This window comes from Mya arenaria, chromosome 16 (genome assembly GCF_026914265.1).
Source record: "Mya arenaria isolate MELC-2E11 chromosome 16, ASM2691426v1".
Taxonomy (NCBI): Eukaryota; Metazoa; Mollusca; class Bivalvia; order Myida; family Myidae; genus Mya; species Mya arenaria.
The window spans coordinates 2,555,923-2,581,463 of NC_069137.1; the positions used below are offsets into that span (position 1 = coordinate 2,555,923).

General features: G+C 32.4%; 2 protein-coding genes and 2 long non-coding RNA genes across 4 annotated transcripts; 3 read left to right on the forward strand and 1 right to left on the reverse strand.

Annotated features, from left to right (window-relative positions):
- The first annotated feature begins 3,070 nt into the window (after window positions 1–3,070).
- LOC128222345 (uncharacterized) lies at window positions 3,071–5,640 on the forward strand. Its single transcript, XM_052931323.1, has 7 exons — window positions 3,071–3,192; window positions 3,482–3,545; window positions 3,929–4,024; window positions 4,328–4,391; window positions 4,661–4,747; window positions 5,018–5,068; window positions 5,465–5,640. Exons 1-7 carry the CDS (start codon window positions 3,071–3,073, stop codon window positions 5,638–5,640), a joined length of 660 nt encoding a protein of 219 aa, XP_052787283.1.
- A 2,148-nt stretch (window positions 5,641–7,788) lies between these two features.
- Window positions 7,789–10,557, reverse strand: LOC128222346 (putative nuclease HARBI1). Its single transcript, XM_052931324.1, has 6 exons — window positions 10,342–10,557; window positions 9,672–9,811; window positions 9,194–9,388; window positions 8,661–8,733; window positions 8,222–8,403; window positions 7,789–8,014 (listed from the first exon to the last, which is right to left on the reverse strand). The coding sequence occupies exons 1-6, from the start codon at window positions 10,555–10,557 to the stop codon at window positions 7,789–7,791; spliced, it is 1,032 nt and encodes a 343-aa protein (XP_052787284.1).
- Window positions 10,558–11,056: 499 nt separating this feature from the next.
- Window positions 11,057–18,033, forward strand: LOC128222247 (uncharacterized). The gene is made up of 3 exons (XR_008259109.1): window positions 11,057–11,099; window positions 17,482–17,604; window positions 18,004–18,033. It is a non-coding gene; the product is annotated as an uncharacterized LOC128222247 (long non-coding RNA).
- Window positions 18,034–21,274: 3,241 nt separating this feature from the next.
- On the forward strand, window positions 21,275–24,995 carry LOC128222246 (uncharacterized). The gene is made up of 3 exons (XR_008259108.1): window positions 21,275–21,399; window positions 23,200–23,402; window positions 24,834–24,995. It is a non-coding gene; the product is annotated as an uncharacterized LOC128222246 (long non-coding RNA).
- Window positions 24,996–25,541: the final 546 nt, after the last annotated feature.

A 25,541-nucleotide genomic window follows, 5' to 3' on the forward strand; every position in this document is an offset into this window, starting at 1 on the left:
GATATGTATAAATAGAAATCACGGTTTACATTTGAAGCAAATGTTTTGAAAAAACCTCGGAAACAACAAATCACTTTGCAGCTAAGTGTTTATTTAATATAGCATACTTTTTAATTATAATTGTATGACCATGTATTTTCGCTTTTCAAGTGTTCGGTATTTGTGCCCTCCATAGTGTAATTTGAAGGGTGATTTACTGTCCATAAAATGAACGATTTTCGACATAATATTTACGAGATCGTGAATCTGTACAGCTGTTTTTACATGAACCAAAGATGTTTCATACGAAAGTTTAACTTACTACAACATAAACTCTCCAAGATAATTGTAAAAAACATCAGAAAGTGTTCGGATTTGTGACCTTAGCCAGTAACGTCTAAACGGGTTTGTGCAAAAACCGGGGGTGTTTTGAAAAATATTGAAATTGTATTAAGTGAAGTATTTTATGGTTTAAATTGATCATAAAGGTTTATATTCATATTTTACCATGTAAGTGAAAAGTTATTTTGCATTAAAACACATTATTTACCTTTCCAATAAAACGAAAGTTGACAGACACAGACAACAATTATGCCAAGCGGAACAACTCGACCCAATCGTAATAACTCGGCCACCACTGACATGCTTCTAGATAGACCTCGTAAATACAATCGTAACAACTCAGCCATGGCCGAAATGTTCCGATTGTTTAAAAATTGTGCCCTGAAGCCTTGCAGGTGCCCTTCATGTATATATCGCTATGTTTTGACAGCAAGAAATGAAAAAAACACGTCAAACTCATAATTATTCGTAGGATATGACATTTTTATGTATGGAACTGATATTAAATAACATAATCCGGTAATATTTCTTGTTTTATGATATTTATGAGATGTTAAATGCTTTAACCCGGAATCCCGATCGGAATAACTACCCACTTTTGATACTAAACAACTTGTACGTGAAGGATTTGCCATATCAAAAAACGTAAAAAAAAATCCGTAAACGTACAATTCTTTGGTCTACTAAGATTTAGCTGGGTTGGCTGGACCGAAAGTAGAAGTCCAGGCTATTCCCCGGACTTTGAGAGGGGGCATGGTTACAATTGACTGGTGCATTATTGTAGCAAGGGGGGATAGAGATGGTGCATTTCCCACTAAAATTGTGTAAGAATTTACTTATTTAATAATTTAATATAGTTGACTAAAGAGTATTAAACTAGTTCAAAATGAGCTATTTCAGACAAAGTCTCTGCTATCCCCCACACCTTAAACAAGGAAAGCTGTTTTATTTTTTGTTAGGCATATGTAATAACAGCATAGAGGAACAACGTTTAAGTAATATCTTTACTAAGCTTTTAAGGTTTTTTAAACTGCATGTATATTTAAAGGTGGAATACCCCTTATGGGCATCATTTCAAACTATGATCAGCTTGATAATTTCTTATTATTATGCGTATCATTTCCTGGTTTTAAAATTTAGAAGAATTTTACTGTCAAATCAACAAATATAATCAAACTGTACTTAAATAGTAATTAAGATTTTAACACAATGTTTTGACAGCATAAAAAATGGGTCCTTGTGAATGTCATTTTACAGCGAAATCAACAAGTTCAAAAAAATACTCATGACCTGTTCCTTATCAATATGAAATATCTTTAACCTTTTTGGAACATTATGCATAAAAAACAGTATGTTTTACCTTCGGTATAAGAAAATAACTATTTTTTAATAAAACTACTGTTGGAAAATGTAAGCTAAAGAAATGGAAAATAAAAAGATGCTTCTGGGTTGCTTTGAAGTTGAACTGCTCACATGAACCCACAAAAGATGTGTAGGTATGTGCTTAACAATAAAGGATAAAGCATTAAAATGAAGCATTTCAAGTGGAGGTTTTCATTAGGGTAGTGCTACCTTAAACACACACTTTACAATTATTTTTTCTCTTTTTTAATCTATTTTCATTAACCAATGGACTATATAAACAGTAGGGTCAGTCCCAGTATACAGGACAATTATTCAATAAAATGTTTATCCTTTTGATATCATAATTGTTAAAAAAAATATCAAAATGTAAAGAAAAAATAACAGAGACCGGGTTCAAACTGTGGTCACCAAAATTGCAGTCCAGTGTTGTATCCACTGCTACGAAAGTTTACATTTGTCTATTTAATTTAATATATACAGATCTAGCTAATGGTAACATTAAGTGATAACATCGACTAGCCAATCACACATAAAAATTAATTATACTACGTATACCCACCTAGTAATCTTTTTTAATGGAAAAAAATGTGAAAAATCAATTAATTTTAAACTATGTGGTACTTCAGTTAGTTAGTTTCAATGCATTGTACACATTGATACCAAGTTCATGTCAGTTTTCGACAATTTTCTCTTCTTTCGCCATTTCATCATACGGTGTATAGCCCCTGAATAAAGTTTCACTATGTTTCATTGAGTATATTTCTTAAAAATCCTTTCTTTGTTCTAATCTGCTAAAAGGTCAAAATGTCACAGTCATGTGAGCATCTTTGAGGCCTCTCAGTTATTATAACCAATGCACCAGTCAATTGTAACCACGCTCCCCCCCCCAGGTCCGAGGGTATACCGGGAATAGTCGGGGAAATGGGCCGTGTTTTTACTTTCTATGTGGCAATGCAGGGCCGGGTGACCGCGGTGGTTTTGTCTTTGAGCCAAATTTAGCCGAGATTGGGCCTAATATAGAGTCTCTGGTGTGCGGGGGCATTTGGCCGGGGTTTTACCATCAGTTCGTCCCCGCAGGGGAGGGGGATTAGAATTAGACCCAGGGTTGGCTGGACCGAAAGTCAAAGTCCCCGCTATTCCCCAGGGCCCCGTTTCAATAAGATATCTTAGTCGTAAAGTTACGCTGGCGTAAATATTTAGTTACGATATTTTTACGGGCGTTTCAATAAAGCTGTCGTAACAATTATCGTAAGTGCTCCGCGTTTTCTTTTCGGCGAAAAGTGAAAGTAGTGAAACGTCACTTCCGTTATCAATATTGTCGTATGTCAACATTGAACCAGATATACAAATGGCAATGAAAAGAGATCGTCAAACGAATTGGAGCATGGACGAGGAGTCGACTTTAGTCGACTTCTGCGTAAATAATTACTCGTTTTTGTATGGGGGACTTGGCCCTACTGTTACAAAGCAAGGGCGCCATACAAAATGGGAAGAATTGCGTGAAGAGTAAGGATTTGCTACTTTCAGTTTTACTTTCAGTTTCTTTTTAAAAAAGTACGTGGAAGGATTAATTTTAAACCTAAGGTTATGATTCCAGTTTACTTAAACATAAGCTGTATCGATTCGAAATGAACATTTCATTCCCTAGTTATGTCACTGTTTTATTTCGGATATTGATCTGTTTAGAAATGCATCTTGCCACCTAATATTTAATCGCACTAGATCTACTCAATTATTCAATTAATATTTTCGAAATGTTGTTATGAATTATCGTTTTTGTTTTTATTTCATTCAGGATCAGTGCAGTAGGGCCGGGGAGGACTATTGATCAGTTAAAAAAGAAGTGGACGGATTTAAAGGTATGTATTCACAAGCCGATTTAGAGGGATGAGGTTGCCCCCCCCCCCCCCCCCCCCCCCCTCTTTTTAAAATCGTCTAAATCTACCTTTATAAAACATACAAAAAATGCGCACTTACTACAAATTGTTACAATGGCATTGAGTTGGTAACCTCAAACACACATGCAAATAGTTAATGCAGTATTCTGTCAGTTCATAGGTTGGGGCGCATGTCAAAATGTTTGGCCTCTAAGTTACACACCCTCTAACGTCAACTCCTGGATCTGCCCCTGGTATTCGATTATAATTTTGGTTGTGTCTTTTACAGTTGATATATATGCACGTTTTTTTTTAAAACTGGTTAATGATGGTATGGATGTATATATTTTTAAAAATGTTTTCAGTCTGCAGCAAAGAAGAACGAGATAAAGCGGAGGCATTTTGCTGCCGGGACAGGTGGGGGTCCTGCGCCCCAAGAGCCAACTGATGTAGAGATGAAGGTGAGACACTGATGTTCTTCTTGGATACAATGTATTTATTGCACATACATGTTTTGATTGACCTTGTAGTTAGCTTATCACTTCATAGAATATATTTGGCAATGTGGTGGGCGTATAAGCATTATTTATTTTAAGTCGGACAATTTTCATTATCATTTTTCATGTTAACACTGGAAATTTATTGCCTAAATTGTCTTGTTCCTGTCTACGGAAATGGTATGTACCTTCATTCTAGAAATAAGTCATAATGGTCAGATTCAGCAAAATAGTTACTTATTGTTACACAATTGTTTTTGCATTTAGATCCTGAGTGTAATCCCCGAGGAAATGGTAACAGGGGTTGCTGGTGGAGTGGATGTTTTCGAAGGTAAATTTGCATATATTGAGTGAAATATAATGTATGTACAAATAAAAGTACATAATGCATTCATTATTTTGTACATTCATATAAGCATTTTAAGATCAGCGGAGGCTTACAAGAATTGTATGCATTTTTTATCAATAAACTTCAACTCTTGTATACCAAAGTACCAGTCATTATAATTTAGGTCATGCCATACATTTTGTTGGAAAGTTTATTGACTGAATGCATATCAACTTATAAATCAGATATAATTTATTATTATGAAATTTCAGACTCATGCAAGCCTCCTGCTGTCAAAAAGTATAGGCCATCTGAGCCTTCAGGGTCAACTTTCACCGCCAACAGTTCAACGCATCATGGTAATTTTGTCAGTTGAATGAATTTAGTTCAATAACAAAATCATAAACATAAACAACAATTTTATTAACAATAAAGAAATATGTAATTAAGTGTACACATAGGACTTTTGTCCTTTTAAATATGACTACAATCTGTATGGTCAAGTTATTTATAATGAAATAAACGTATCTTTACATATAATCTCTCAAAACATCTTTCTTATAGACATTTAAAGAAAAATGTCATAGTGATTTTTTTTGAAGTTCTAAGAATTTTTTTTACTGTTTCAGACATAAGTATCACTGAGGTAGAGGCCAATGGCAAAGAAGACAGTAACACAGGTTATTTTGATAAGTCAACATTTTTTTAATAAGTAATGCTGGGAAAAAACAACACAACATTTTTTTGCAATGAAAGCTAATAGCGTATAGAAAAAAACACAGACAAGTTCATTTCTATTTTGGGAAGCCACGATAATGTACCCCTGGTGGTTATTGAACCAAGAGTTTCTTTGGCATAGAGGGACACCTACACCACTAGACCATTCCCACCCTTTTTAGGAGCATTATACCATTTTTATAACCTTGCTGAACCTCTATTGAATTAACATATTTTTTCAAATTATTTATAATAGCATTCAAGGACTATTTTTAATAGTAAAATTAAATAAGTAAAGAAATTCAACAACATCATTCTACTTGTGTATGATTATATATTTGTCTTTTATCCCAAAACAGAATCAAGACCTACACCACCAAAAAGAAATGACATTGCTCATCAGATGCTTGAAGAGCAAAAGAAACAAAACGAGTTCCTGGCAATGATTAATTTCAACCTTGCAGAACTTGTGAGCTTGAAGAGGACAGAAGTCCAAATTCTGTCAGAAAAACATCTGAACAAGACATTTTTTTAAATTTAAAGACAGTGAATACTTGAATGAAAGGGAGTGAAAATAGTTTATTGGTTGTTAATATTTATGATAAACATAATATAAATGTGTACATATTATTTCTATATCATAATGTACATGGTTAACTTTACTTGCTAGAATGTCATTATGGCATACATACTAAAAATTTAACTATAATATGTTCTTTTAAATGAATTTCAATCAAATTACTTTCACTCCCTTTCATGTTACATTACAGTTTATTTCATTTAATACTATCATAAAAACTCGGGAAAAATCCCATTACATTTCATAAGTGCATATACATGTCAATGATAACCTCTTCAAGCTTACAAGTTCTGCTGTATGATCTGTTTGAAAATATTTCTCCAGAAAAAGAGTGCAATTTAGTTATGTCTAACATTGTCATCAACCAATGTGATAACCTAAAAACATTTTTTTCATTTCCTTTAATACATGCTTTTGCTTATTTTTCAAGTGCAATACAACCATCATAATTTAACTAGTTTTACACTAGTGTAATTTAACTTGATATTAAAGTTGCACTCTAACAGATTGAAAGTTTTGAGTACTATGATATTTTTTGTCTTGGAACAAGCCATTGTTGTGAACATCCAAAGAAACCATCTATATAAGAAAGCTGATAAAATATAAGATCACAATATCTTATATTCAAATAAAAAAATCTGATGTTTTATTCATTTTTTTAAACAATAAGTAACAGCCATAAAACATCAATTGTCAACCGGAAATATGACAATCTGCATTCTGATCTTTTGTTAGCAATCTTTTATCATTGGCTTTCAGACATTTAAACAAAGATTTGCCCTATCCAAGACAAAAAATAAAAAATAAACTTGTTAAAATGGTATATCTGTGAGAGCTTTAAGGTTCACTTTGAAGTTTTCACTTACCTGTTTCATAACTTTCTGTAGTTAATGGCAACTCATGCAAAACATTTTTATGTATTACACAATTTATAAGCTCAATGACTAAACTGAAACCCTTAGACTATGTTATGGTACAAAATAAGTCTTAATGCATCTTTATATAAACAAAGTTTGCTTTCTTTAACGGTTTTGAAATGAAAGCCCACTATTGTTTCCAAATCAAATGTCTCACACACAAGCATGGAACACTTCTTGTTAGGAATTTTTATATGTGCTCCAAAATATTTGTTGAATTTTCTAAAGAATTATTAGTTATTGACTTATAATCTAGATCTAGGCATATAAAACAAAGAAAAAAATGTTTGTTTCAGTGTACAATTGCAATGTATATCATCTTGTGAATACCTGAAGACAATATAGGCTGTATCTAGTACTTGTTTTGGTGCTCAATAGGTGAAATATAATAAGATCTTGAACTAAAATGAACAATACTAACCCCTTCATGATTGTTGAAAGTTTACATTTGTCTCAAAATTTGAACTCAACAGGTATGTTTCATTTTTAAACTTTAATTTTTGCAATAATATTTCAACTTTCAAGATTCATGTTCATATCTTAAATAACAAAATTTCTATGAAGTAACCTCATATTAAAAAATCACATCAGAATTAGAAATGATATTTTCATCTTTATAAATAATGAACATGAAGTCGAGAATTTGTGGCAAATGTGTTTCTCAGTGTGTGTTGTAAATAGTATATTATCTATTGAGTTATTCCTTAATGCTGTTGCTGTTAACATTTTACATCTTCTGTGATATGTATAGCTGTGATATATCTACCATGTTATATTACAGAATAAATAATTGAACATGTTACTAGTGAATTTTTGGTCAATGGAATATGTGTGTAGACAACCTTCAAAAATGTTAATGAAGAAGCTAAGAGGCCAACGTTAGTGCACATTTAAGAAAGCACATACACTTACCTAACAAAAACAAGAGCGATATAATAACTTAATGTCCCAAAACTTTAACCCGCCCTAAAACTTTAATGAAGGGTATTGGACTTATAAGTGAAAATCCCAACTTGCCCTAAAACTTTAACAAGACGCCGAAGCCGGGGCAAATAGTATAGCCCTCCTTATTCTTCGAATAATCGAGCAAAAAAACTGGTGTAAATATAGTGCCAACACTGTATTGAGTAGTTAAACTCTTCTTATTAATTAAATTGCCCATATAAAAAATAAACCAATTAACAGTTCAATATCGATTTATAAGAATGTTCCGCTGAAGCACCCCGCTGTGGTTTGGTGCTGGTACAGCAAGTGGCTGCTGGTCCATATCTTGACCGTCCTGTCTCAGAACTGTTCCTGGCATTGGCACATGCCGGTCTAGACATAAATTATGCAGGTGGATGCAGGCTGTGACAATCTGTGCGCATTTGTCAGGGGAAAACATCAGACAGCCCCCAGTCTTGTGCAAACACCTAAAATGCATGTTTTATTTTTAAACATGTTTTTATTCGACCTATTAATCACTTTGGTCAAATAATTTACGCAAGTCAATTATTACTTTATATCCAATATTTTCAAGTTTGTCAAAAATATGCACATTGTAAGAAACAATATATTTAGCGGAGTGTTGTTTACAGAAATATACATATATTGATGATCTAGCTCATTCCATCATTTACCTGAACCTTGACTTTAATAGTCCAAAGGCTCGTTCCACAACGACCCTCCCCCTTGCATGAGCAACATTGTAAGCTGTTTGTTGTATCCCTTGTGGCCGAAGAACTGGGGTCATGAGGTAGTGGCGTAATGGATAGCCGCTATCACCCAACAACATCCCTACATCGTTCAGCTCTAGGTGTCTCTTAAAATAAATAATACATCAATCAAATAATAGTGCTTGTTCTTTTGTCATTATAATATCACCAAATATAAACATTGAGCATTTTAATCAATACATACAAAAAGTTTGTACAAGTATGTTACATTGTATTCCATGCTTTCAAAATTTCTATAAACATCACATTACAATGGTGCCATATAACGCTTCTTAACTTTATATTTCATTTACAGTCTCATTATTAAAACAGAAATTCTGGGTGACAAATATAAAGGTTTTACCTTCAAACCACAGTTATCAAAAATGCCTGCATCATTTGCAGATCCAGGCCATCTGGCCACAACATCATTGAACCTACAATAAAACAAATGGTCTTTACTGTATTGTATTAAAAACAATGAAAATAATTTTAACTCCAAAATTATTGATTTTCTTTATGTCTACCGCGATGTGATTGTAACATTATAAAGTAGATATATTAAATAATTTAAAGGGTAAGCATTGTGTTGTCCTTCAATTAAAAATCATGCTTGCAGAGATTAAAGCTGCACTATCACAAATTGACGGTGTTGACAGAACCGGCTGCTTTTGTGATCAATGCCTTCATTTCAGTAATACGACCACTCACAATAAATATCAATTGTCTGAAAAATGCCTTTTTTTCTTTTTATATAATATCATTCTTAATGGATAGTATGGTTTATGGTCTCAAAAAACATATTGTACAATCAGTATATTTAGACCATGTACAAAAGATTAAACTCATCGCTCATTTTTGTCTTATGATGTTTAATATCCATTTACAAATACAAACCTCATATTTGAATTGACAACAGCCTGTATGTTCAGGGCGTGGTAACCTTTTCTGCAAACATATACTTCCTCATTGTCATGGGGAGCTATGATAGGCACTAACGTCCCATCAACAGCTCCCAGAACTCTTGGAATGCCACAAAGTGTGTAGAATCCCAAACTGGCTTCTCGCCTCTCTTCCAAAGTCGTTGGAAACCTGTTTAAAAAAAACAAAAATACCAGTATATTTCATGTTTCTCAATAAATATGAATTTAACTATGACAGTCATGGGTGTAGAAAGTAACTGACAAGCCACTAATAATTCTATTTTAAATTCACTTATTCTTCCCTTTTTTAAATCTGCCATATTGCCATTTGAAGCATTAATGTAGGCAGCCAATTTTTCTTGAGCTTAATGCATTTCCAGCATTCATTTCAATACCATGCTTGTTAGTTTCATGCAAGTTAATGTAACGTTCAAGACTAAATGTGGACTTGCCTTATATTTTTCATCTTATTGTTGATGGCCGCAACAACTTCATGGAGGTGCCTACTCATGGATGACCTTGACACACCGTGCAGGTCACCAACCTCTGAATAGAAATCCCCTTTGCCGAGGAACCGAAGTGTCAGCAAAAGCTGGAATTACAAAAATGGATCAAATAAATTTTTCAAAACAATGAGTTGCCAACTTGCCTAGACTTCCTTTAAGTCAACATATATATTTACATGTTAAAAACAATAAATATCTACGTAGTATACTTTCCCTGGTAAATAGAGACAACAGTCATGTACATGAGGTCAACAGTTGTCAGAATGCTGTTGTATTTCCCATCCGAATATTCCATCCGAAAATTAGTGATGTTCTTTTAAAAATTCCAAACGTACTTGCATCCGTAGTTATCAGCAAATACACAAGTACAATACACTTCATTAATCCAAGTGCCAAACTGTGTAAATGCCTGAATTAGGTGTGTTAACAAACAAAACCGAATTGGATGGACTTTTCGTCTTTTTTTGTTGTTTAGTCGTGGTGGTCTTGAATCGCCGGTGTACTCCGCCATTTTCTTTTCTTAGCAACCGAACTAAGGGAGCTTACCCAATTATTGTTTTAATCCAACGAAACACTAAAACTATTCAAATGAATAAGTTTATCCTCAAGTGTTTACCTTGGTCTCTGCCGAAATCGAGTGCCCGCGATTCGTCTGTGGGGAAACATCCTCCGATATCAAGGCCAAAAGCTCGAGTATCTCTGCACTCCCCAACCGATACCGGGAGACGACAATATCTTCACGGACATCGGCTAGGGTTAACCTTGCCGGAAACGTCCTCTCAATCCCATTATTATTTCTTGCCATGTAAAGAACGCCAAACGCTGCCGCCATATTTACGCTTCTTAAGAGAGGCTAGGTGCTCCCGTAAAGTTACGACCAGAATTTAAGATAATTTCCTTAAGATATTCTTATTGAAACGCAATTTACGCCAAAAACAGAGTTACGTCAGAAAGTTACGATCTTAAGCCTTACGATCTTTATTGAAACGGGCCCCAGACCTGGGGGCGCCGTGGTTACAATTGACTGGTGCACAACATGTAAGATATTCATAAAATAAATAAAAGTACAGTTAATCAATATATTTTAATTTTAATGTGGTAAATTAACAAAGAATTAGATAGATGCTTTATGCAAAATCTCACAAAGATGTAAAAAAATACTAAAGAGTTCGGGTTTGCTAGTTTGTAAAAATATTTCATGGAATCATGGTAAATTGTTATAGTATATCCAATGACAGCCCATATATTTTTTAACTACTTGAACCTTTCTTGTTATAATTCTTATTATTTATTTTTTTAGTTGATGTGTGATACTGATAATACAGAGACAGCTAGAGTGACAGAGTTTGATGAATAAACTTAAATTAAAAAACAGTGAGTACAATAATCCATTTCAACATGTCTTGTGTGTAAAGTGTGATTCCGAATATATATATATATATATATATATATATATATATATATATATATATATATATATATATATATATATATATATATCTTTAAGTTTTGAATCACAAATTTAGATCAAAGATCTATTATCACACAAAACTTATATATATATATGAAAAGTCATTTGAATGGTGCAAGTCATATAATATAAAATATATATTGATCAAGTCAAGCCATGCCATGTAAAAAAAACTGACATCATATCAAAGATTGTATGAATCTTTCTCAGACCTTTTGAAAATATTTAATTGGTTGTAAGCGGACCATGCACGGTAATTTTGAGTAACCCCACCAGCCAATACAATATGGCTATTTAGAAAGGCTTTGATAATATTTTTTATCTAATGTTTATCTTTCCTAAAATATTTATATTTATAAATCTATTTACCGGTATAAATCTGTATTTATTTATTTATTAATGCATTTATTTCCTCACTAATATATACAATACACTTATCGTTGTATATTGTCTAGCTAATACATGTATATGATTTGTCACCGTGTGACTTTCTCTTTCAAATTCTGTTAGAAAAATTATTGTCTTTTTTTTGGTTACATCTTATTTTTCTATGATATTTACTTTCATAATTTCCTAAAGAGACTTTTGTCAGTCATTGTAATTGCAATTGAGTGTTTTGACATTTCTGATAAGATTCTACTGCCGTTCTTAATTATTATCAGTTAATTATCTTAGATCATAATCATAAACCTTACTCTTTGAATGAGACTTTGACACTTCTCAATTATCTCAGACTTAATCTAGTTGTAAATTTTATATTTGACAATAATTGTTTTTGGGTGACACTTTCTAAAATCTTCGATCGTTGTCTTTTGATCACTTGATTCTGATTGGTGACTTCCACTCTTTAAGTTGGTATATAAGTATGTATATTTTTCATTTAGAAAAGAGAAGAGAAATATATACATTAGAGATACATATAAACTAGGAACTTTGTACTTCTTCTTTTACTAAGGAAATATCTTTGAACTACTTTTTTGTGACTATATAATTAATTCACTTACATTCATAACTTAATATATCACATGGACTATTGAATGTTTATTGTTGAATAAGTCTTTGGATTTATCTTTGTTAACTATTCAACTTAAATGTGGAATTAATAAAAAAAAAATTTTTTAAACATCTTAATTGGACTTGAGTTGTTAATCAAAGTGAACCATTAAACGTGATCTGAACTTAAACGGCATCTCGCAGTTGTGCCAGCTAATTCCCCAAATTAATGGCCAACTGCACAAATATGCATAATATGCATAATTATGGGGGGGGGGTCATAATTACCTATGGTGTACTGTCTTGTTCTTACGAAGATATGATTTTGACTAAAATCCTTACTGAAAAAGCAGTGCAGACTGGCCTGTTTAAATAATTAATTAAATCTTAATGGGTTTAAATGTATTCTATTTTATTTTTAAAGATATTTTAGAGTTTAAAAGGAAGAGAGTCTGTTTTAAAGACTAAATAATTATATAGTCAGGATAAAAAATAATTATTTTTCAAAATCAAGTTCAAATAATTTTCCATTATTTGGCAAATGGAAAAAAGCTTAATATATTAAGAATGTTTTACTCGTTAGAAAGTAGGCCCAGTATCTTTTGCATTGCAACACTAAGAAAGTAAATATTTATTTTTTGTCTTTTACCAATTCCATCAAAGTCTGTGAGTGGCTTATGATGCTAGGCCTGCCAATTTAATGGTTTTCGGAATCATAAATTGAGACAACTTATAACTTTTGTATAAAATCTTCAAAGCTTTCAATAACTTAACATGGCATCCACCTTATTGTCTCAATTTAAAAATAGTTTTCACTCAACAACTTACTTATAAATCAGGATAATAGTTTGATAATGACTATCACTATCATTCTGTAAGATAATGTACTGGTAAATAAATTTAATCCCCAATTCATCAGATGAGTGTGATAGTATATGTATAATGCTCTTAATAGTTGTAGCCCGGAATTATACTTAGGAAACAATTTATTATTTATTTATTATTTATTTGTACCGGCATGGGAAAACCCTGTTATGTTAATACATATAGCCTGGAATTAACATAACTGGGTTTTCCCATGCCGGTAACAAATAAAAGGTGAATTTCGAGCTATTGAAATTCATGTAACAGTCCAATGACTCTATTGTTTCTGAAGTGATATGTGCGTATATTACAACGGTTTAATTTTGTTTGTACCGTAGAATTAGGTTGGGAAAACCAGAATAGCTATAATTCCGGGCTACAACTATTCCAGGCTATATGTATTAATATATATATATGTATATATATATATATATATATATAAATGCACGAAATCAATGTGGGATTTTCATTAAGTTTTGGTTAAACCATCTTTGTAACAAATTACAGTTACTTCCAAATTACATCTTATTCTACATAATACAAACTGAAGGACAGTTCTTTTTATTTGGTAATGTTAAGAGACTTGAAGACAAAAAAAATGTTTAAATTCAGAAAACCTTACACAAAGTAGAAACCTTCTATTAATGTAATTATCTTGAAAAAATGAACATGCCTTTTAGCAATTGTATCAAACTGTGAAAATCTACATTTTGCCTTCGACATGTTATACAATTTAAGGATATTTACATGGAAATTAAGTTCAATTCTAAATTGACAGTCATGTATTTCTTCCAAAATTTTCATAGTATAAGGAACATGAATTTTTTATGAATTTAAGTGCATAACTGCAGATAATGATCATTATCTTAAATCAATTACAAGCCAATTCATAGTCATGCATATAGCCCCCTTTTCAAAATATGATTGTGATTGTCTCAAATGACCAGTCTTTCTCTGTGGGGGGTGGGGGCTGTCAGTCATAAAGAAACCTTTAAAAGGCATATTCATTCAGCCAATCAGATAACAGGTCAAGTAAAAGGGGTGGAGCTAAAACAAATACTGACATTCAATGTAGGTGGATCCCCCTTTGGCCTCACAAAAATGTTTCAGTCACACTAGGGGGTATGACAGGGTCAAGCCATAATGGAGCCATAGGCAAGCAGACTTTTATTAACCCAACAACAACAACAGGTGTAATTCTTACCAACTGAGGAAAAAACTTTAAAGGTTTTATTATTCCTCATTTTCTTATACAAATTAAATATCTAACAATGATAGCAAATGGTCTGGAATAAAATTCCTACACTTCTTATAATGATAATACATGGGAGCAATATCAAAACCATTATCCTGTTAAATAGGATTTGATATTTGTAATTCGCAGACAATACAATGTAATTAAGTAAAAAAATACACAGTATGCACATCTGGCTTCAAACAAAAAATTGTTGCTTAGGACAAAAAAAAGTATTCTTAGTTTCCATTTAAATATCAAAAAAGGTAGGCATACGGTAACTGTTTTTTTTGTTTTTTTGAGGACCCTGTTTCTTTAGCAAACTGACCTATATCAGGGTATTATTAAGGTCTTTACTAAAAAACCACATATTGATCAAAACACCAAAAACAAAAAAGGATCAGAAGGATTAAAATAGGGTCAGTTGGGCGGAAACAAACATTTTTTAATCCTTATTTTGTCAATGATGTCATGATGTCAAAATGATAACACAATTTAAGCCCTGCATTCTGGAATGTGGGGCTAAATTCTTGATTGTGTTATAGTAGGGCCAAAAATAAAATGATTTGGTTGGGCCAACATTAAAAAAATGTTGGTTTGCGGTTCTCCGACCGACTCACCGAAATTAGCCCCGACCCAATCTTTTTTATGGCTACCGCTGCCGTTTTTGTTTTTTTCGTTCTTTCTTTTTGTTTTTTTTGGGTCCCATTTCGTTTCTTTGGGCCAATTTTGAAGGACTCTGGGAGACCCATTATTAACAGACTTCCTAGAAAGAATTAAAGTGTATCCATGTATCTGAAAAATAATAAAATGGTTCTGTCGTTGAATTCTCAGTGCTGTTATCTAAAATATGCATGCCCCTTACATCAGACTGAGGGTCATATAGATTTGCCTTTGTCGTCTTTAAAAAAAAAATAAAAAAAAAAATCCCTACCTACCTACCCACCCCAAACATTGTGGGTAGGAGCACCGCAAACAAACATTTTTTTAATGATGGCCTTAGGGTTACATCCTTTTTAGAAACAGAAAGAGTAAAAAGTATAAAGGATTTCATTTTTAAAATACATAATCTTATTATTTTTAAGAATCCACCAGTCATTTAATATGTGCGTTTTCACTTTAAAATACATGCATTGTTACAGTCTTGTTTTCAGTAAGTAACTTTTCCTTAAATGCCTTCTTTGGAAAGTAATTTAAGGTTTATTATTCAAAATATATGTTAGTCAACTTGTGTATGTATTGATTTCCAACTTTTTTATTTTTTGTTTAAACTTTATGTATTAGAATTTCTTTGCGTAAATACCTGCTTATGTGATAAAAGTCTGCTGACAAAAGATTAGATTTCAGATTTTGATATTTCCATTCCAAATTTAATGTTTTATAGCTTAAACTGCTACTAACAGTTTAAGAAAAATGCATAAAACATCAATTTTGGACGGAAGTATGAAAAGCTGCAATCTGATATTTTGTCAGCAGTCTTTTATCACTGGTTTGCAGATATTTACGCAAAAATTCGCTTGTTCGAAAAAAAAAATAGAAAAAAAAAGTTGTCAAAACATTCAATCTGTGAGGTTGCAGCTTTAATATAAGACTAACGTAAATATTAAAAACACATGAGGCCCATTTGATATTAACATGTCAATATCAAAAAAAAGATGAAAACTGAAAACTATGAGAAGGTGTTTTTATAATTAAAAATAAATTGGTTAAAGCAAATATCTGAAATTAATAATTGTCATGCAAAGCAGCCTGTAATGAATATGAATATTAGATTTTGGCCTTGAACACCTTTTTAAGAAGAGTGTTTTGAAGTAAGGATTATCATAATGCTGAACTTAATATTATACTGTAGTTTTTTAGCAAATCCTTATGATTAAAGTCACTGTGTCTTCCTTCTCCATAGTAACATTTCTAAACTTAATAAATTAAGTGAAAAAGGGTTTTTATTGGGGGTAATAAAACACATCTTGATAATGACCAATTAGTTTTAATCTTTCAAGTGTTGGTAGGATGGGAGGGGGGTCTTAACTTTTTGAACTGCCAATATTTTCCTGGTTATTTTGTCCACCATGTCAAAATGATCTGGGTTGTTTTGTCAACACTGTCTAAATTGGTTGGACATGTTTTGTCCTCTTAGTCAAAAATGACATGGGATGTTTTGTCCTACATTTTTATAAAGGAGTTCAGAATAAATAACACATTAGTTTTCATGCTTATATTAAATAAATGCAAATGACTTTCATTATAAGTTTAAAAAATACTCTTAAAGCTGCATTCTCACAGATTTACCATTTTTACAACTTTTTTATTTTTGTGTAAATATCTGCAACCCATTGATGTAAGATTGTTGATAAATAAAAACAGATCTTAGATTTTCATATTTTCGAAAATTAATGTTTTAGAGCTTAAACCCTTATTAACGGTTTAAGAAAAATGCATAAAACATCAGTTTATGAACTTAAATATAAAAAACAGCGATCTTATTTTCTGTCAGCAGTCTTATATAACTGGTTTTCATGGATTGCAGCAAAAATTGGCTAATGTTCCAAGACAAAAATTAAAAAGTTGTTTAATCTGTGAAAGTGCAGCTTTAATTATTGGAAGCTTTTCAGTCATTTGCCTATATGTCTATTTGATTCAGTAAATACTTCATATAAAGCTAGGCTTATTAGGATATGCTTATTTTTCATTGGGTTCTATTTTTAGCACATAACAGCTTCATTACAAGAATATATTAATTGTTATTACAGCTGCACTCTCACAAATTTACCGTTCTTACAACTTTTTTTATTTTTTTGTCTTGGAAAGAGCAAATTTTTGGGTAAGTATCTGCAAACCAATGATAAAAGACTCCTGACATAGATCATATCGCAGATTTGCATATTTTCGTTTGAAAGCCAATGTTTTGTGGGTAAAACTATTACTAACGGTTAAAGAAAAATGCATGATCTATTTTTTTGTCAGCAATTTTATATCACTGGTTTTAATGGATTCTTGAAAAAAAAAAATAACTTCCTCTGTTGGCCAATTGAGAACAAAATCAAGAGGTTTTGGGTTTTGCTGTTTATACGTTCTGGGATTTTTCCAAAGCATTTATTTATAGGACTTATAAATTTTATGTACAGCATTCTGTATATTGTCAAGTGTCCTTTTTTGAAAATTATATACAACATGTATAAATATTCATGTTTCAGGAAATAACCACCATCTCTCTCAGAGGTCGTCTTTCTCATTATTGTGGGGAAACCTCAAAGGGCATCAGGAAAACCTTCATCAACCTCTTTGTGCCCAGTGGCTTGTGCAACAGTGTTTCAGAAGTATAAATACCTTTTTAATTTGTGTATATCAATTGTATAATGACTTGTTTTTATATATTAAATATATATATATGATTATATATATAGATGGTTAATCTTATGACTTCCTGATAGTATTTAAGTTGTGAAATATTAAATAATCTAATCATAAAAAATGCTTGGAAATGACAATAAAGAAAGATATTTGTCAAATAGGAAGTTTCACCCGTCCTGTTTATATTACAAATCATTTTAAATCAGACAGAAAATTCAATATACTTGTAGTATCTCACTGTTTATTTGTCTTCACATTTTGTATTGTCACATCAAGCCTGTTTGAACATCCTAGAGAAGATAAGTGTATAGAAGCGGATATGATATAATAAATATGCATATAAATGTGCTTGGGATTATTTTCAGATTATCATTAAAATGGGGATAATGGATGACACATATGGGGCTATGGACAAGCTTCAGAGCAGGCTGCCAGGTGGTGGTGTTAGTAGTTTATACTCCGGGTCCCGGCGTGAGCACATTGAAGGGTCCCAGAGTGACAGTTCAACCACGGCACACCTATCCTGGGCAAAACCAGTACTAGGTGCCTTCACCTCTGCAAGGAACTGACAACTTCTGTACATGTCAGGGGCAGTGGTACAGTGCGAATGGTCGTAGAAAGGATTTCATAACCAATCACAACAGAGGTGACCTGGTCCGCCCGGGAATCGAACCCGGGTTATCCAATTCAGAGTCCAACGCTCTACCGATTGAGCTAACCGGGCGGACATATTAGCTACATTAGATGACAAGCCATCTATGCTGGACATTCTTCACAATAAAATGTGATGCCACAGGAGCTGTCTATCTCAACAGCTCACACTGTCCGTATTTGACTAAAGGAATGAATGAAGTCACTGCAGAAGTTGGATTGAGGAATGTCCATGTCACTACCAATCATTTGGAAGGAGTTGGATAAAAAAAGTGTGGCCTATGTTTTGAAACTGGTCCGACATTCCAGATACGGACAGTCTTGATTTGTTTGATTAAATTTCTGACCAACATGATGGTCTAAAAAAACACTTACTGGTAACTGGTAAAATCATGGCCCAGTTGTTCCAAGAGGCAGGCGAGTGGGAAGTTACTAGACTCCATTTCTTTATGGGTTGATCTGAGGTTCCAGTTCAGTTAAAGTACTGATGGAACACCAAGTGTTTGCCATAATACAGCAACAGTTGATTTGTAACTATGTATTTGTTTGAATTGTTGAAACAGTACTGTTTACTAAATAATGTGTATATATATGAAGAATAATATTATAAATGATTTGTAAGAACCTTTTGATATTAAGTAACATGTCGATAAGTCTAAATATGTATCTGTAAATCATTTTTGTATATCTGTAAAGATTACATTGCTTATATTCCTCAATTTATTTTTTTCTTTTAGCCAGTCAATAACTTTCTATCTTCAAAATTGTCGGGACAGGGATTATAGCCCTTAATTAACCCAAATATGTAACATTCAACGCAATATTTCTAATTGGCTGCAATTAGGCAGTTCAGATGCATTAACAAACATCACTTGGGTCCTTAATAATAGCTTTCCATCTGACATTAGATCCAATAAAAGGAATTTGTCATGTGACTGTTTATTAACTCTCAATTTATTGAAAGTGAAATTACTTACATGATTTGTAAGAACTAAATTATATTGATATCAAATGATTGTTTAAATTAAATAAAATAGACGATTACATACATGAACTATTTTTATTTCTTGTTTGTCAATATGAAGAGTAATGCAATGCCTTTTGAATTTCATAAAAGAAAAGGATGGAAAAAATGTATGTTTATTGTTTAAGCAATTAATTAAGTAATAAAAGTATTTTTTTCTATTTTTTTCAAATTGTGCTATCTTATAATACAGATCGTTATTTGTTTAATTTTGGTACAAATGAAGTATATAAGGTATGTCTAATGTTACAAATAGCAAAAATTCAAATGCAAATCATGGTGACTTCACTAAATGTGAATGCTAATTGAATCAAAATAGTTAATAAATAATAATGTTCATTTGAAACAATTGAGAGTGTAAGTTTGGTTTGTGCATGCCATATATTCCCCAGGGGGGGGGGGGGGAATCCCCAACCTAATAAATTAATAATGAAAAGTATATTACTATGCGCAGTGCTATAATAATTCACTTATTAAAATAAGTAAATGTGCTGAGTAAAATTTGTAAAAATTCTGTCTTGTTTTTTTATGTATTATTTATTTATCATATGCATTGACAATTGATCATAATTTCATAATATATTAATTATTCTTTTATTGTATGTATTCTAGATCATTAAATAAATATAAGTAAATATGCATTCAGATTTCTGTATTTAGTCTTAAATAATAAATGTTGATATTGCGCTTAGTTTCATTAAATCCCTTTGTCTAATATCAAAATCCCCTGAAATTAAGACCAAAATCCCCTGGAATTTAAACGAAAATCCCCTGGAATTCAGACCAAAATCTCTTGAAATTAAGATCAAAATCCGCTGGACTTTAGACCAATATTCCCTGGAATTCAGACTAAAATCCACTGCAAAGCCTCTCAAAAATATGGCATGCATGTATTTGTGTCTGTCTTTTACCTTAAAGGTTGTACCCACCAGGAATACTTTTTGTATCCTCTCAAAATTCAGACTAGGAAACTGACTTGAGGTTGAATATATAAGATTATGTTTTTCATCATCTTCAGACAAAAAGAAAATAGCTATCAGCTAAAATCTTATTCAACAATAAATGTTTAAAAATGCTAAATCTTAGCAGTACACAGGGTATAAATCTTGTGAAACACATAGCAATAACGTGCTAAATAATGCATGAATGTAGGTAACTTGTAGTAGTAGAAGTCAAGTATCGTCTTGGTTTATTGCAGCAGAAGCAGTGATTACGAACTTCGTAATCACAGCCCCAGAAACAGAAGCGTTTTTAGACTGTCGGCTGCAAGCCGACAGTCTTTAGAGAGCGGTATTTCAGAAACGCGACTAGTCGCCTGACACGACATATTGAACATGAATATATTAATACACACCACCTGCGTAGCAACAGAACTACTTACGTGAATGTGGGGCGTCAAGTACCTGCTTATGTGTATTTAACGCGTTATTGCCTTTTTATGACAAACATTGCGTGTTACTCTTAGTATAGTTGTACCGTTGCAATTTGGTAAGTTTTATTGAACAAAATAATGAAAAATAATGAAAGTATAGCATTTACATACGAAGTCATTTTACCCTACATCCAATAGTAAGCTACACCACATGTTTGCACCCCGTGTGACGTCACACATATCCCGGCATTCAAGACTGACCCGGCAAACCCCGGCAAAGAACTTATTTTATGAATGAAAGCTATTAAGAAATAAATCATACGCGGTTAAAGAGTTCATGTCATGTAATATTTTGTGAAATAGCTTTTATGTTTCAAATGATTTTTTTCAGCAGCAATCGACCTATTGTATTTGTTTGAGTAAATTATTTGGATTATACCTATCACAGTGTGTCAACGTTATGCCTATTGTTATTTTGGACTATAGGGTGTAGTTTTTAAAGTCATACACAATATGGCGTAGATTATGCGGAAATGAAATTGAATGTTACTTCGAACACGTTCTTCTACAAAATAACCGACCTGTATTTAGTGCTATCGCTTTAACATCAATCGAAGCAAAAATGGCATCAATGTATGCGTCTAAAAATGTTAAATTTAGATGGAGACAATCCAGAAATGAGCTGCCAGGAAGTGATCGATTTCGGACACGAAGGTACGTGTACATTAGTCTGAAATAATAGACGTGTTATACGGGATTCTTCCAATCCCTAACGTCTAAACGGTTTTGTGCAAAAAGCGGGGGTGTTTGAAAAATATTGAAATTGTATTAAGTGAAGTATTTTATGGTTGAAATGGATAATAAAGTAGATTTATATTCATATTTTACCATGGAAGTGCAAAGCTATTTTGCAAAAAACAAGCATTTAATGCATTAAAACACATTATTCACCTTTTCATTAAAAGGAAAGTTGACTGACACAGATAACAATTATGCCAAGGGGAACAACTCGACCCAATCGTAATAATTCGGCCACCTCTGACAAGCTTCGAGATAATACAATCGTAACAACTCGGCCTTGGCCAAACAATCTGAACACCTCAGCCAGTATCCAACAGGGATTGACTATCTCGAAGCTTACCGAAGATGGCATGTTGTTACAATTGATGGCCGAAATGTTCCGATTGTTGTAAAATTGTGAACAGCAGCCTTGCAGGTGCCCTTCATGTATATATTGTTATGTTTTGACAGAATGAAATGAAGAAAAAACCATCAAACTCATAATTATTTGCTTGATATTACTTTTTGTTTACGGAATTTATATAAAATATCATTATCTGGTAATATTTCTTGTTTTTATGATATGTTATAGATGCAATATGCTTTAACCCGGAATCCCGATCGGAATAACTACGCACTTTTCGTATAAAACAATTTGTACGTGAAGGATTTGCTGTATCAAAAATCGTAAAAAAATCAGTCAACGTACAATTATTTGGACTAGAAGGTACATCTAGCTGATCTACATCTCTTAGTCTAAATATTTGTACGTTGACGGACTCTTTTTACGATTAAAAAGAACGTATATATATAGATGGCAAATCCTTCACTACAACATCTTCATGTTACACTCAATTCAGAGTTGATTATTCACTAAAATCATTTCGCATTTTTAATTGTTGTTTAACCTGAAACGTCTCAACCATCAAAAAAGAAAATATCTGCTTCAAAAGTCTAAAAAAATAGACGTGTTATATGGGATTCTTCCAATCCCTTACGTCTAATCGGGTTTGTGCAAAACAGGGTGGGGGTTGAAAGATATTGAAATCGTAGTTAGATAAGTATTATATGTTTGAAATAGATATTAAAGGTTTATATTCGTATTTTAGTTATTATCATGTAAGTGCAAAGATTTTTTTCACAAAACAAGCATTTAATGCATTTAAACACAACCATTTTACATCTATGTAAATCTATGCACCGCAGCCTTGCAGGTGATCTTCATGTATAACAGTTTATATCATTATGTTTTGACAGTATGAAATGAAGAAAAACACTCATCAAACTCATAATAATTCGTCAGCTTTTATTTTTTGTGTACATAACTCATATTTTAGATATATATAATTATCTGACCCGGAATCCCAATCGGAATAGCTACCCACTTTTGGTACAAAAAAATTGTATGTGAAGGATATGCCATTTCAAAATTTGTAAAAAGATCAGTTAAGTTACTATTATTTGGACTAGTGCTTCAAGTGTTTGATTTATTGTCTCTATAATGTATAATGCACCTGTCAATTGTAGAGCCAAGCTGGGAGCTGCCTAAAAATCAGTTACCCAGTTAGCTCAGTATGACAGATCTCCATGCAAGTGTTCACATGGTCGTGGGTTCAAGCACCATACCAGTAGCATCTTTTCTCAAAGGTTTACTTTAGAACCTATCATCCAGGAGTAAACAATTATGAATTTTTTATTAAATATTACAGGCCATGTTCTTTTGTAAACTTTCAGATTGAGAAGTGCCTGGATACAAGGCTAGTATTGTTAACATCATTTGATACAATCAACTGGAACAAAGCTGAAATGGCTGCCTGACCTGACTTAAAAATTGGATGGCAGTACATCAGACTAGAAGATTACAAGTATTGAGGTGGACAAAATGATACCTGAGCCTACCAAAGCTGACAGATTGCACAAGAAACACATAAATGCAGGTATTTACTGAGATATTGTAATTATTTTTTGAAACTTCTCATTCATTTAGGAAGTTCAGTTGAAACAGAGTTGGCAAAAAAAAATGAACAAAGGTATATACATTTTGAATTCTAATTCAAATGAGAACTTAATTGGCCAGCACAGAATGGTAAAATGCTAGTCTACCAATATAAATGTGCCTGGTTGGAATCAGTAAAGCTGATGAATGTACTGGTTGTGTAGCCAGGATGTGAGTAGGTCTGCACTTGGCTGATAATGCATATCATATGTTTAAGTTGCACTCTCACAGATTGTCTGTTTTACCAACTCTTTTTTTATTTCTTGGTCTTGTAATGAATTATTTTATAAATGCGAATTTCTGAACACTGGACATAACAGACAACTGGAAAAAGGGGATCGCTGCTTTCTTATATTAATTCAGTCAAAAAAGACAACTGAAAATATTGGAACGCTGTTTTCTTATTTTAATACGGTCAAAAGATGATGTTCTGTGCCAAAAATCTCATTATTAGTAAACCGTTAGTAATGCTTTTAACCATAAAACCAATAGTTACAAATGTAAATATAAAAAACATGATCTTATCTTTTGTCAGCAGTCTTATTTCATCAGTTTTCATACTGCTTTTCATTAGCTTATTCCAAGCCAAAAAGTAAAAGAAGTTGTCAAAACCTTCAATCTGTGACTGAGAGTGCAGCACTCAAGATTACAGATTGAATGTTTTGACTACTTTATTTATTTTTTGTCTTGGAACGGGCCAATTTATGTGAAAATGCATGTTAACCATTCATATAAGATTGCTGACAATAAATTTGTCAGAAAATGTTTATATTTAAGTTCAAAATGTTTTATGCATTTTTCTTAAACCATTAGTAACGCTTTAAGCCATAAAACCTTTGTTTTCGACCTGAAATATGGAAGTCTGCAATCTAATTTTTTGTCAGTCTTATATCACTGGTTTGCAGATATTTTAGCAAAAAAATAGGTCATTCCAAGACAAAAAATACAAAAGTTTTAAAAACAGTAAATCTGTGAGAGTGCAGCTTTAAATGACTAAATGTTTTGATTTGGCTCAATTTTCACCTAAAATCTTATAGTTTTGTGGCATCTAAATGGTTTAAGCAAAAGAAATGCAAATGATTAATCTGCAGATATACAAATGTAAGCTTTTTTAACTGGGGAAATTGTTGCCACTTGTTTATTAATTAAAGAACACATTTATAATTAATAATGTTTAATCTGTACACAAATCATATGCCTTCTTTGTTTTAACCATCAATGTCAAAGAGTCCAGCATGATAATGCATTAAATTGAAAAAAATGCATTAATTTATATGAACCCTTTAAAACAAAGACATTTCCTAAATCCAATAAAAAATAATTGAATATTGATGCAGAGTTCAGTTAGAATATAATACAACTTTTTTTGCAGTTGTTGCAGTGAAACTTGCACCAGTGTGTTTTCTGTGGAGATAAAGAGATAGTGTCCAGCAATGAAGACCCAACTCAAGATATGACCTTGTAAGGCCAACATGAAATAACTGTGTGGGAAAATGGGAAAAACCTGCAGTCAGGAATGCACGGAAATCATCAAAAGAACAGTGTTAAATTAATCTTGAATAACTTTACATTTATTTTGTTTGACATATTTATTCATGGTGCAGTGAAAACATTATTTTTTTCTCATGGTTATTTAAATTCAGAATTGATAGGAGGGAACATCACTATGTAGTTTCATGTTCATAGTCAGATCAAAACCCATGTACATGCCCAAATGAGCATTCGAAAATATCAAAATGGTACTTGTTGTATGTATTGTAAGTTAATTAACATAATAAACAAAAATATTTAATAAATTTCTATTTATTATGGCCCATTCAGAGAAGAGGAGTATATTGCTTTGCACATGTTGGCCGCTACGTCCGTCTCTCTGACAGTAGACCAAAGCTTTTCCGGGTGATAACTCGACAATTCCTAGACCTACTGTCAAACTTGACATGAAAGTTTGGTTTAACCAGTAGATGACCCCTTTTGATTTTAGGGATAATATGGTCAAAGGTCACAGTGACCTTGAACAGGAAGGTGTCAAACCATACATCTGACTGATAAGTTGACAATGCCTGTACCTATGGCCCTCAAA